The sequence below is a fragment of the Dicentrarchus labrax genome, unplaced genomic scaffold, assembly GCF_905237075.1.
Source record: "Dicentrarchus labrax unplaced genomic scaffold, dlabrax2021, whole genome shotgun sequence".
NCBI lineage: Eukaryota > Metazoa > Chordata > Actinopteri > Moronidae > Dicentrarchus > Dicentrarchus labrax.
The window spans coordinates 10,082,496-10,096,505 of record NW_026136706.1 but is presented as its reverse complement, the minus strand read 5'-3'; the positions used below and the strand labels follow the sequence as shown (position 1 = coordinate 10,096,505).

The 14,010-nt window shown below is 38.4% G+C and overlaps 1 protein-coding gene across 1 annotated transcript in view; it reads left to right on the top strand.

Moving 5' to 3' along the window:
* thsd7ba (thrombospondin, type I, domain containing 7Ba) overlaps positions 1-14,010 on the top strand; it is a 162,183-nt gene that overhangs the window by 121,576 nt on the left and 26,597 nt on the right. The window contains exons 15-16 of the mRNA XM_051404709.1: positions 1,868-2,134; positions 2,989-3,167. Of these exons, the coding sequence (XP_051260669.1) occupies positions 1,868-2,134; positions 2,989-3,167 (446 nt within the window). The remainder of the gene's footprint in view (positions 1-1,867; positions 2,135-2,988; positions 3,168-14,010) is intronic.

The following is a 14,010-nucleotide window of genomic DNA, read 5'->3' as shown; positions in this document are numbered from 1 at the left end:
TGATCAAGTTTGATGACATGATAATAATGATTGATTTCACAGAAACATTTTGGCACCAAATTCTCCATCAAATGAAGCCCTGGTAGATCAAATGGCAAATCACCAGACATGCTGTTGTGGGTTGGAAAGGATAGTACTACCAAAAAAACTCCCTATATTTACAGAATCATTATGGGAAATGTATGAAATTTTAAGTGATATAAAATGAGACGAGGCAGATTGAGGAAAATAGAGCTCACAAAAAAGAGAATTACATCACTTAATCACAAAGTAACTGAGCTGAACATCACTGACTAATGGTATAATGGTGTATGGACATCTGTGCAGCTCTCAGTTGTCTGCTGTTTCTCCACTATTGTCAACCTCTTAAATCAAAAGCTGTCTAAGCATCGTTGATCATCAATAATAAACTGTAAGCAGTGTGTGCTGGTGAGAAGTCATGGATAAAAAAGGAAGAGAAATAATAAATGTGTATCAGGAGAAAAAAGGCAAGAGACTTTTAAGGGGAGCTTGTCTTTCTGTGTTTCCTCCTCAGAGGGGGAACACAGCTGCAGCAGTTTTTACTCTCTCTGGTCTTAACACACAATGTCTGTATTGTACGTGCTATGCCTGAATATGGCGCATTTGCATACAAATGACATACAAAAGTTGAATAAAACAATAATCTTGCTTGTATTGTACATTCTACATACACATAGTGAGGTGTTTCTATATTATGTAGAAAAACAATTACCCAGGTTTAACCTTCATAGCATGTAGTTGTTATTATGTATCGCACACATCCTGTGTACACGATTGACAAGAGGTCTCAAAATAAAAGAAAAAATTAAAGTTTAATATACTTTAAAATAGCACTAATCATTTCCTGGGGTCATTTATGGTGCTTTCTGAACATGCATTACAGGGAAATGGGCTTCCTTGCCACTGGTCATGCAACACTGTGGAGCACTGATTGACTTTAAATTTGTTATTTTACTTTCCTCTAAAAAGAAACGTCAGCCTATAAGGAAGGGCAGAGCAAGAAGTGAATAAATTAATCCAGCTCCTAATATCTTGGCTACAATTTATATAACTAGACTAGAGAGGCGTTTATTTGAGTATATCTGTGATGGAACCAGATGTGACAACTGGTAAATGAATTTATGTTCAACTGACTGCTGAACAAAAAGATAAAAATATATTGATGATTTAATGTGTTTTTCTTAATTTAAAGACATCAGAATAAATGGTGGAATATTAGACTGTGCTAAAACCACATGAAGTACATAGTTAGAGTTTTGCCATGATATGGCAAGGAACATGGTCTCTCAACCCGAACCAAAAACCTCAGAGCAGCTGCAGCTAGTGGTTGAATGGACCCACTGTTGTATTGATATTGCACTATAATGATACTATAATACTATTATGATGATAGAAGTGGCTCCATTGCAACATGTTAAAGGGACAAATCAGTATTAGTAGTTGTCTTGGGGCCATGTGTGCCTTTTAGAACTAAAAACACAATGTAAATAGTATTTTTTCCTTTCAGTGAGTTTATGTTTCTTTTATTAGTTAAATGTCACATCAGTCACCTTTGCTGCTGTTCTGTGTCACATATTGTATTTTTTGAAAGTGACAGATGTGTCTTCAATATATTTGATAAAGAAATACCCCCAAATAATGTGTCATTGTACTTTTTAGCCTTATTCATGTTTTCACCAGAGTTCCTTCTTTGCCATTCCAGTTGTCTCTGCTATCTATCATGATGAGGATGTTTAAATGAAACAATTCATTATTTATGCATTCAGCTGCTTAGACTTTATTACAACGTGCAAAAAGTCATACAGAGTTTTTCACCCACCCATTGTTTTATCTATTTTCTACTCAGGTCGCAGTAAAAAGAAGGAGCATTGCCTGAATGAGGAGTCGTACCCACTGGAGGAGACAGAGACTTGTCCCTGTGACGAGTTTTTGTCCCAGCCCTATGGGAACTGGTCTGCTTGCATCCTCCCTGATCCTTCAGCTCCGGGATCCCTGAAGGGCTGGATGAGTCACCGGGAGGTAAAGGAGTGTGGCCAAGGTCTGCGCTACAGAGCAGTGGCCTGCATTGACCAGCAGGGACACCTGGTCAGCCCCACACTCTGTACAGACTCAGGTACGACTCATAGAAATATATTGCAAGAACAAAGACTTTAAAGGTGGGGTTTTACTTTAATTAATCAGTTGCCAGTGACATATCTGTCCTACATCCTTTTCAGTTGACAAGGAAGCTGCAGTAGCAGTTTACTGTTTTCCCACAAGGCTAAAACAGCCATCAGTGGGCACCAGACCTATTTAAATCACTCTTTTTCAGGCCTAGAAGCAGACTTAATAGCATTGTATTGGTTTATTGGACTTCATCAAAAATGAAAGATGCTTCCAAAAGGCATTTTTAGCATCATATCAGTTATTTTTAACAAAATCACTGCCATTTCAGGGCATTTTTGTGAAAAACGTGATTCTTTGCTGGAGACGAAAACATTATACTATACTAAAATATACAAAAAACTAAAAAGTTTTGTTTGGGAGAACTAATTATTATCTTTTTTTTTACTTTTTTACGATGAAGTTGTCAGAATAATCTTAAATAATTGTAATATTGGTTATCCTCTACTTGTGATGTCATCTTGTAGGTTTTGGTTATTTGAAATGCTTAGTTGCTGAACTTGAAAAAAAGTGAAAGACGGTTGAATAATGCTAATAAAGTTATCCAGAGACAACCAACAAACAAAAAGCATAACCCAGCGTGAAAACCCTTAAGCAGTTTCAGTATGCCGTGTTGGCACAGTGTAGGAATGAGACTCATTAGTCAGATAATTAGCTCTTGGTGTCACGGTGAGCAAGTCCAAGGTCTGGCAGAGCGCAGGCCAGTGGCATGTCTGTCTGACATTATTAATGTGATCCTCACTGCAGACACTGACCAAGTCTGAATCAGGCCTCCCCCTCCTGTCTGCCAATGTTCAATTTCAGGCTACATGGTGGAGGTTTGCCACATCCCTTGCCCCCTAGACTGTAAGCTCAGTGACTGGTCAACCTGGTCAGCCTGCAGTGCATCCTGTGGCAGCGGGTTGAAGATCAGGTCGAAGTGGCTCAGGGAGAAAGCTTTCAATGGGGGACGCCCATGCCCCAGGCTGGATTTGAAAAACCAGGTAAGACGTGTACCAGTGCTCTATATCCATACCATTCTGTACAGTGCAAGGGGAAACAAATTGTGGAATGTAACTGTTATTGTGACAGCATGCTGATGTATATGTTATCAGTCTGTTTTGAGCTATTGTTTGACTGTATTTTTGTAAAAAAAAACAAAAATACAGTTTGTCATGTGTAGTTTATAAGGAGAATAATGCATTTTAGTTTCCATAGGGAGACACAGCAAACATGACCGCACAAGGTTGACCTCACCCTCCATCTACATTGTTCTTAAGTCACTTCTTCCCAGATTTAATTGTTTCCAGGGACACGTATAATCGAATGCAGATGAGGGCAGTCTGTACTCAGAGTCCATCCGTGTTCAATCATAAATCATCAATAAATGTAGAGAAATTAGTTTACATATTGCAAATAGTGTCCACAGCGCTCCATGTTATACACAGACATACAGCATTCCCCTACTGGGAACATTTGTATGGTGCATGGAGTACTTTGCATCTTAATTTTTTACACATCTCCAGTATGCTGTTGGAATATATTTCCCTCTATCCCTAATTGTGTGAGAGCCCAGTGCTGGCACATAAATGCGCAATGGAGTTGCATTCTGCTCACATTTCAATGACAAGGTTTATTACCCATCATCCAGTGGGACTTCTCTGTGACCTGTTCATTTCCTGGTGTCTTCAGTCAGACCAAATCATTTGCCTTGCAAGACATGCCCTTTCCTTGACATAAAAACAGGGCGCTGTTAAGTAACAAAAAAAAAGAGAAGGAGAAGTGGACAGATGGGAGCTTTTGATATTCCATAGTCCGGTTTTATCCATAGCTCTGAATATTATGTGACAGCATATCTCTCATGGGGTCATGGTTTAAAGAGAGGAAGTGTTTTATGAATGCTGGCTGTATGCTTGAATGGGTTTGAAAGGACACTTCAGTTTGTAGAGGTCAGTATGAAAATGAGGCACGGCTGTGTGAAAAATATTCCAGTGTGTTCTAGTGGATTTTGTGTACAGATGGTTAAGTGCCTACTAACAAGGTCTATATGGCCCCTGTAGTTATGCCCTGTAATAACCCTCGGCACTGAAAATGGAGGTCGCTGTTCCCAATGCCCTCGCGGATTTATCCTGAGGGTGGACTAGAGCTCATTGTTAACATTATCAAATTGGCTATTCAAAGTGAAGTACATCTGTCCAAGGTGTGGGTGGAGAGACACTATAACCTCTACTCTAGTTGCATAGGCATTGCTGTTGTGTTAAGCAAGGAAACTCTTTTGACAGTCACAAGTGAGTTCTTAACATGGTCTCGAAAAACCTGCTTTCTCCTTGAGCAGGTGCACTTCACTGTTCAGTCCTCATACTTATGCTTGGTCTTTAATACTTAATTTAATCTCTGTTTGGGTGCGGCATGACCTAATGGCTACCCTCCTCTCTCACAAACCCTTATTGGCCACTGTGAACTACACTCTAGCCAAATTGTGGCCTTGCTCCCACCAGCAGATGTTTCCCCTCGAGCCACGGCCGGAAAGTGACTGGCTTGACAGAGATGAAATTTACAGTGCACCACAACTCATCCGTTCATCACATGGTTGAGTGAGCAAGAAAGGTAGGGAGAGAGATAGAGAGGGAGAGAAAGAAAGTGCCACCAAGAAAGTAACAAGCAAAAATGGCCACATCCGAACAGTGAAACAAACTGTGTAAGAGTTTGGCTGTAAAATAAACTGTTGCTGTTAATTAGATAGTCTGTAAGATTGTCTGCATTGGTAAAACGTGATCAAGAGCGATTATAATTGAAATGAATAATTCACAGAAAACCTGTCACGGTGGATGTCTTGGCCACCTTGCCATTGAGTGTTCAAGTGGGAAAAGAATAATTAAAATAAGGCTGTAGGTATGTTTTCAACAACTTTTTCCTAAACTCCTCTCCAGAATCGTAGCTTAGCAGCCGTAATCCGCACAGCAGGCCTGTCAAGGTTTTGATTTCTCCACATGTTGAAGCCGTTCGGCATGGGGCTGTAATAAGACTTATTCTCTGCATCTGCTCTGTCTAGCTCTTAATTAGATTTGGTGAAGTTCACACTCCAGCAGCACCCAAACTCGTTATCTGATATAGCGTTATGTTTGCCAAACACATGAGTTAGTCTTCATCCTAACAGCCTTTTCTCTGTCTTGTTTGGCCAATTATGTAAGCTAAGCAGCCAAACAACAATTATGTTATTGTGAGATGTAAAGTGTTATATGATTCATATTTCATTCTACTTCTTAATAGGAGAACAAGAACTGAATATTCTGAAAGTTTAGGTTTGTTATCTTAATTAAAGACAGTTTGAGTAGACATGCCTGTTATACCTGTTATGGTATATCAAACTGGTAACATCTCTATTTTAATATAGGCTGTGTCCAAAGTCGTCTATTCATTCACTACTCCCTACTACCTGTCTATTTAGGTCAAAAAGGTCCAAATGTCCAAATGATGTCCAAAAACGTTTCCTTTGTTAGAATAAATTGTATAGTCCACTCCTGCACACTTTCTAAGTGAGTGTACAAGATGAAGGTTGCAGGATGTTAATGAATGCGAGATGATCATTTCTTCCTATGCATCTGTAAGTAAAACCTTCTTGTGTGCAGAAATGTCACTGTCTATATCCATATCATTGTTTTTTTAAATAAAACATAACTTTGTTGTGCTATTTACTTTGACTTAAATTCTACAGTACAGATATTTTTACAGCTATTTTGAGCCCATAGCTGAGTAGAAGTTGCCCTGAGAGACTGCTACAGAGAGCTCAAAGATGTCAAAGCAGAGCTCAGACAGAAACACACAAATTGGGCCTATAATTATAGGAGACATTTGAATTTCATCAAAACTCCCACAAGTGTTTGCTGTCAAATGCTGAAATATCAAATGATATATGTACTATTTCGATATAATACAACAGAATTGTCTTGACTGTCTGCCACCCACTGTGCCAGTCAGATAGTTATTTTCATTCTATTAATGCCTGGGGCCTCCACTCTGGCCATGTCCTATGGAGAAAGATCCTTCCTTTCCTCATCTGATGCTCCTCGACCATATGGTGTGTGTGTGTGTGTGTGTGTGTGTGTGTGTGTGTGTGTGTGTGTGTGTGTGTGTGTGTGTGTGTGTGTGTGTGAGAGAGAGAGAGAGACAGAGAGAGCGAGAGAGAGAGAGAGACACAGAGAGGGAGAAATCTGTAAGGGTACAAGACAGGTGACTTTGTGAGGATGATGGGACACTGACTTAATCTTTTTAGTTTTTCAGTTAACTTTTGTATTATGCAACTTATGGAACAACTATATTTAACTCAGTTGAATTGAATAGATTGAGTGTTCTGCTATCTACTTTGTGCTATATTTTTTTTCTTTCTTCTTTTAAATTGTTTGTTCTTTGCATGTTTATCTTGATATATAAAAGATTAACATATTAAAACTTAGTATAATCACCAAATATCAGCAAAACTGATAGCTGTGTTGTATTGGCAGATTCATGATTTTCACTTTCCATCCTGTTTATTTTGCTAACTAGGGTTGTGTGAGGCAGAATATATTTCTAGTCTCATGATATCACCCCCTGCTGTCACTATAAGGTTTCCATAGAGTCACATCCTCTTATTTATGGAATACAACAAAATCAATATGGTCCATCTGTGCTCTTAATGGCTTGATCTGCGTGTTGCAACTGAAGGGCAGAAGGGAAGTAAAACACAGTTGTTGGATACAGTAGGATGTTCTGTCTCGATGCCTTCTGTTCCACTGATGTGTTGTCAATGGCACATACTGTGTAGACAAAGAGAATGGGCTTTGATTTGAAAATAAAAAAATGTTATAAGCTTTTAAGAAGAATTGTGGTGCCCTGATGCAACCTCTTCTGATAAGTAGTTATCTTAACAATACACAGCTAGAGTACAGAGGAACATAATTATGAGATAATAATCTGTACTTAATGATTATGCACCTTTCATTTACAAACTATGTGTATCACATGTTGAGCATGGGTTCAAATCACATGAGAACATTCATAAAGTTATGTTTGAATACTCAGTCTGCATTCCCATTTGAAATGTTATAGTTGAACAGGGGTGTTTTTAGTGTTTTGACACTATTACAAGTGATCACTGCTAGAGTTGCCACATACATTATATATTAAGAGTTGTGTAACATTTAGTAGGATCTATTTGCAGAAATCGAATATAATATTCTAAGGTATGTTTTCATTAGTGTATAATCATCTGAAAATAAAAATTGTTGTCTTTTGTTACCTTAAAATGAGCTTTTGTATGTCCTCTTCCATGGTGGCCGCCATGTTGAACCGGCATGTTTCTATAGTAGCCTAGAATGGACAAATCAAACACTAGCTCTAGATAGGGCCTTTTACTATTTTGGTAAGCTTTGCAGCCACCGTATTCCACTATCTACAATGTATTTGCAATGGACTTTTTGTGACCTATTGAAGCTGTCTCACTCTTTTCCCCCACCTAGCCGCTGAATCTCTAAATAGCCTTTAATCAGCAAGCTTGTATGCCAACAGTCTGATCATGCCACTCCAGGACAGATTTATGGAAGAAATAATCATGTGTGCACTCCACATCATTGCTGCTGACAGCCTTCTGCAAATCCAAGCAATGACTGATCTTATATTAGTGGTTTCCCACAAACACACACTTCAGGGCGGAAGTTGATGTTTTTCTGCATGTGCTTTCGGAGGCTTGGGATAATTTGCAAGTCTCACAAAGAGTTTTATTCACCGTTAGTATTACTATTGTCAACACTGAGTTCCCAACTCACTGCTTAACTGCAACAATTAAAGCATTTGGTTCTTTCTTGGTGATTACATATCATAACTGGATGTCTTGGCTCAGTTCAGCTGAGTGTTTGTCTTCTTGGCAAATGCAAGCAAGTTATGAGACTACTGATGCTGCTGGCGTTTTTTTCTCACAACTTTGAGCTTAGCTGTGGTGCCTGTTTCGAAGAACAGGCAAGAAAACGGTCAAATACAGTTCATTATACGCATTAATTTGTTGAGGGGTTTTTATTACCTCCCACAGATCTGCTTCTGGGCGATGTCATGGTGCCTGCTGGTATGGCTGCCAAGCAATGCTTTTACGGTGCTGCTATCTATCCATGCCGAGCCTGTTGGTCGTTTCTTTTTTGGTAACATATTGAGGAGTTTGATCCTATTGGTTACAACCTTAATAAATTTTGACTATTCATGTCAAAGCCTTGGTTAGTTTTGAGGTACTAATGTTTTTCCTAATGTTGTTGGCATTGTTTTGGTGAGCTTGTCTTAGCTTGGTAAAGAGAGGTTACTTTTGGACAGAATACTATTTATGTATTGGCTTTAAATACTTAATCTTGGCATACCCCCCCTCAATTGGCAAGGCAAATACAACATGTTTTTTAGTTAATCACATTCATATCACATTTCATCTGCACACTTCATATCAGCATTAAAGAAACAGTGAGTTTTGTGAGAGCTTGCACTGCTGTTCACATATCATAAATTAGGCCCAACCAGCTGAGCTCTTGTTACACTTCTCTGGATTAGCTGCTGGACTATGAATTGAACTTGAATTTCCCTCGGGATAAATAAAGTATCTATCTATGATCGGACTCAATGAACTGAATGAACATGGCCATCTGCTGTTTGTCAATTCAACTTTTCACAGAGGATTTTTTCTGCTCCAAGCCAAGACTTTTGAGGTTGTAATTTGATAAAGTTAATGATTTATCTGCTGCAGAGCCGGTGTGTCATGTGCATTATGCTGCGCATCAGGTCGATCTATTATCTTCAGTTCATAGTAAATTTCCCTTGATGATTGGTAGTGCATTCTTAGGAATAGGCTGGTGGTCAGTTCCTGGACCAAGCATTTTGCATAATAATTGAAATAATTTAGGGTTCAGTTTAACATGTGGACAAGAGAAACCGAGGATCAACCCTAACCCTTAACCCTGATCTAACCCTCAGCCTCAAAGTGGACATACAGGTTGTCTGGACTGACAACATGGATACAAAAACAATGTTGCTCTGTCTATTGAGGAAGCTAAGGCAGTATGTAAGGCAGCCCTAAATTCCCTCAACAATCTGTGGTAGAATTATTTTTCTCCTGTGTTGTGGTCAGCTGGGGCAGTGGCATCTTGACTGACTACAGACAAAAACATAAACTTAAAGGGAGGTCAGCTTTTCCTGGAGTGCTCTTTGGTTTCTCTAAAGCAGTGGTTCTCAAACTGTGGGGCATCCATGCAGGTGGCCGTGGACAACCAGGAGAACAATGTGGACTGAAACAAAGCTGAATAAATAAGAGTTTTCTGATCCTATTACACTCACCATTATTTAACTAAAATTCAACTAGGATCCTTTTTTATTAGTTAATGATTACTAAAAAGTGTGGGGCGTGAGCCATGAACCTTTTTTCGGCTTTTTAAGAGGTGTATGCTAGAAAAAGTTTGAGAACCATTGCCCTATAGTATGTGGGGTTGAAAGACTGATGACCAAACTCTCCATTATGTGCAACACATTCCACCCACTCTGTAACACCATAAGTGTTTTTGGCAGCTCCTTCTGTGCCAGTATACTCCACCTACAGCATATAAAAGAGGCACCTCCTCCCTGCTGTGGCTCTACAAAGACCGCTACCCTCAGTGGTCCACAATAGAACCTCAACTATAAGACCAACCATAACATTCAGGGGTTTTTAACTGAATTGTTCTCTGGCTCACTGAGCATTATCGTTGCAATATAATTGTTTACTTATTACCTCATTCAGGTGCAGTTTTGAGGTTTTACAGTAAGCAAGTAAAACTCTGTTGAATCACTTGGTGTCTTAATTTCTGATTTATTTAATATGCTCTTCTAATGTATTTATCATTGCCTATTTTATTTTTACTTTTTCTTAATGTGTATATTACTCCCAGTTTTCAGTGCTTTTATGCAGTTGCTGGTTAATTTCCTAAGCTTTTCAGAAGTGCCATTTTACAATAAAATACACATTCAAATGAGTAAAAGAAGCCCTTTAGGATAACATTATGACAACAAAATTTTAGATTTTTACTGTAATGACTTTGTTAGAAAGGTTGGCGGTTCTCACTGAATATAAGGGGTATCCCAAAGAAATTGTGATTCATCCTCTGGGAACCATATATATCTACAGAAAATGTAATTCATGCATGATGTCCCTCTGTTGATAGCCAACAACAGCCCATAGCAAGTCCATAGAATGACTGAATCAAAAATATCAGAAAAAGATAAAGGAGAACAAATGTTAGATTTCTGTTTTTTATCAGAGTGCACCCAGGTGCTAAACTCATTTCTCTCCTTCATTAGAACGAAAGACTTTTGGAGCCAGCTGCTGATGGAGTTACCTAAGGCCAATGAGGTGTAATTAACGCAGAGCAGTGCTTGGGCATGTGTTATTCCCCCCCTGTAGGCCCAGCCCAAAAAGCGAAGTGTCTTCTTGCATTACAAACCATGCATATTGTTAAAGCAGTCTTGAGTGCGGCCACCCAGAAAGGCTACATTTTGAAGCCTCTCTATCTTTACTCAAAGCCTTTAGCCACTCGAATGGCCCCTTGCATTTGCTTCAAGGTTAATCATAGTTTCTATCTAGTAATTAGAAAAACAAATTGTATTAAATGGCTGAGTGAACATTAAATACATACTCATCGATTCATAACTGGGAAGACTGTTTTTAATGACACATGCACATTTTTTGTTAGCTTTGTAATGTAATAAAATACCTTTTATTTGTTTATTTAAATTTGACTGTATAGTAATTATATCTGACATTGCATTAACATTTTAACATCTATCAATTTATTTTTCTCTTTACATTTGAATTGTGTACCATATAGCTGTTTAAGAACTTGTTTGTAATAATAAACCATAAGAAAATAGAGATAAAATCATAACACTAGAGACAAACAAGACAGACAGACAATATAATTAACATGTAACAGGATGAAACGTGATACGAAAGGGCAAAGATGTTAATTGTGTTGTGACTTTACCAGTGTTAAAATGCACAAATCGCTCATATACAGTCCTTATTTGAACTGTGAAGGAGATGTATTGGCTTAGATATGATAACGGAGCTCATTCACAATTGTTTGTGTAAGTATGTGAAAAAGATCTTTGACCATAGCTATTATTAAAAGCTGGTGCAGGGTTAAGTGCTTGTGTGTCTCTGCTAATGCATTCCTGTCTTATTGAGCTGTGTCTGGGTAATAGATTACAAACTAAATGAGAAAAGGAGATTATTTCAGAGCTGGAAATAGAGATTGATGGTCAAATAATTTGTGTTGTAATGTAAAGTCACACCATTGCCCTGCGGTGGAGCCAACACAGCTGTGGGTCCAAGGAAGATGCTGGACGCAAATCGTGTGAGGCCTTTGGTTAATTGTCGTCCTTGGTAGTGAGAGCCCTTATTGGAAGACAGTAGAAGAGAGAGAGTATGATATGCAAACCAAGTCTGTTGTAGAAGATTAAAATCAATTTTAGAGCAGTTATTGTCCTGTCTCTCGAGACCATGTGTAGGTGTTTGTGTGATACTGATAATATGGAAAAATTACACCTGATATAATTGAGACACAATATATGTTTTAGAGGTTGGGTCAGTCATTCTGGAGAAAGCTGATTATTGAATCTTATTACCAGGGCTTCAAATACTGACTTTAAGGGTTGCCTGTGTTGCTGATTTTGTTGTGATTTAGGTTTTCTAAATTATTATTTATTTTCCATCTGCCGGTTTGTTGGCACAGTGTGTTGGTTATTAGCACACATTTTGTTGTTAAATGTTTTGGCCTTGTGGCTGTATTTAATCTTATTTTTCCTCATCTGAATCATTTACACCATCTCAGATTTCAATTTTCAGCAAAAACAAATGTTCTTTTTGCAGTAGTATTGTATGTCTTTTCTGAAAAGCACAAATATGTCTTACTGATACTGGCAGTCCTCCTAATGGCTGCATAATTTGTTGGCACATGTTCACCTTATCATCTCAGAGTATATTTGAGAGGTCATCATCACACGGGAATAACTCCTGCTATGCTTCTCAGAGGAGCCATTGTTTTCTAACTCATCCATGGGCCTGCTGACAGTAATAGAGCGGTTTATTTGAAGTTGTAGACACACAATGACGGTTAAAGAGATTTATAGCAGAGAATGCTCCTCTTTAAGGCTTTCTGTCCCATTTTCCCTCTGTCTACGATAAAATGCCATCCCTGCAGAAGGTTCCTGTTGGCATTTTTTGTATGTGTGTTTATTTGTGTATGGGTGTGTGTATGTTTTCTTTGTATATATGCATTGGTCATTGTGTAGGCACTTCAGTATGTATCTATGTGTTTCTGTGTGCAATGGGTTCTCATCAAGTTCTCATCATCACACCATCAGCAGGTGTCTTCTTTTGGATGGAAGCCATAACTATTGTCTCATACAGCAGTTGAGAGAGTTTAACAATAATGCAATTTACTTTCCATGCCATGCACATGGCTTTTTTTTTTCTTCATGAAAAACGAGACTTTACATTTTGTGATCATTAACTATTGCCTCTTAACCGTAAATGAAGATGGGTTTAATTGAATGAATGAAGATGGAAAAAGGGGACACTTGTGGCATCTAATGGGATTTGCAGCATATATACATGGTTGCATGTTATCCATTATTTGATAATTTGTCAGTACATGCAGCCTACAGTATTTGGCTCAAACAAACATGCTATGAGTCCAGTAAATGTCTAATTCAATGGTATATATGTTGTATGTGCAGAAAAATTATTATCTTGGGTCAGGGAAATACATTGTAATGTCCCCTTTACTGTGAAAACTAAATCAGGACAGCCTGACCGGTTTCTTTTCAACAACATAACAGTTACTTTTGTAACCTCGTTTAGATACAGAGCACACAGCCTCTTCGAGCATATGCTCATTCACGCCGACTTCCCTCTCACAATCTCCAGACAAATTAATTTCTCAGAGTTGCCTTCAGCTGCAGGTCTGGCCAATGCACAGCTGTTGCGACCAACTGCAGCACTTTAAAATTCTCTCAACACTATGAATCATTCAGTTTGGCAAAATATCCAGGACTTCTAGATTCACTGTAGATGATGAAGTACTTAATCATCCTTTACCCCCATTAATGAAATACAGAGTAGAATGCATTATTTAAATAAAATCTAAGCAAAACTATACATTTCTGTCACTGCAGGCTAAATCTAAACTAATGATCATATCATTGTTCTTCTCTCCCCTGCCCAACTTCTGGCTTGTCATGCACTGCTAATATGGACATCCACGCAGGCTCAGGTCAGTGCTATTCATTCTGTACATATACTCTGCTGTAGCTAATGAAGACAAAATGCATGCCAGATCTGTCAGAGTCACGTACTCCTGTGACCCTTTTGGTCTTTTGGTCGAGAGAAAAGAACAATAGTTTGATTGGAGAGAGTGCTACATTGATAGAAACAATTTATGTGAAGTGCATCTGGATGATATTCCATCTGCTTTTTAACTGGAGGGACTCAGATTGACATTTTCTAAAGAACGTTAGGAGTTCATTAAATTGTCGGTAAAACTTTTAAGAGTGTCCTCAAAGAAATTGAGCTGGGTAATATCATTCTTGTATTGCTTATCTAAAAACGATTTTTGATTTTAGAAGTGTCCAAACGAGAACAAAAGAGCAGAGGATAGAGATTGCCTATAACATTAAACCAATGAGAAAATCCGGTCTGTTCCAGCAGATTCTAACTAAAAACCTATTCCGCTTCCCTCTACGATGAGAGCTCCTTGTAAATGTGTGTGACCTAAGATGTACTTTGGAGTAAATCCTGTATTTTTT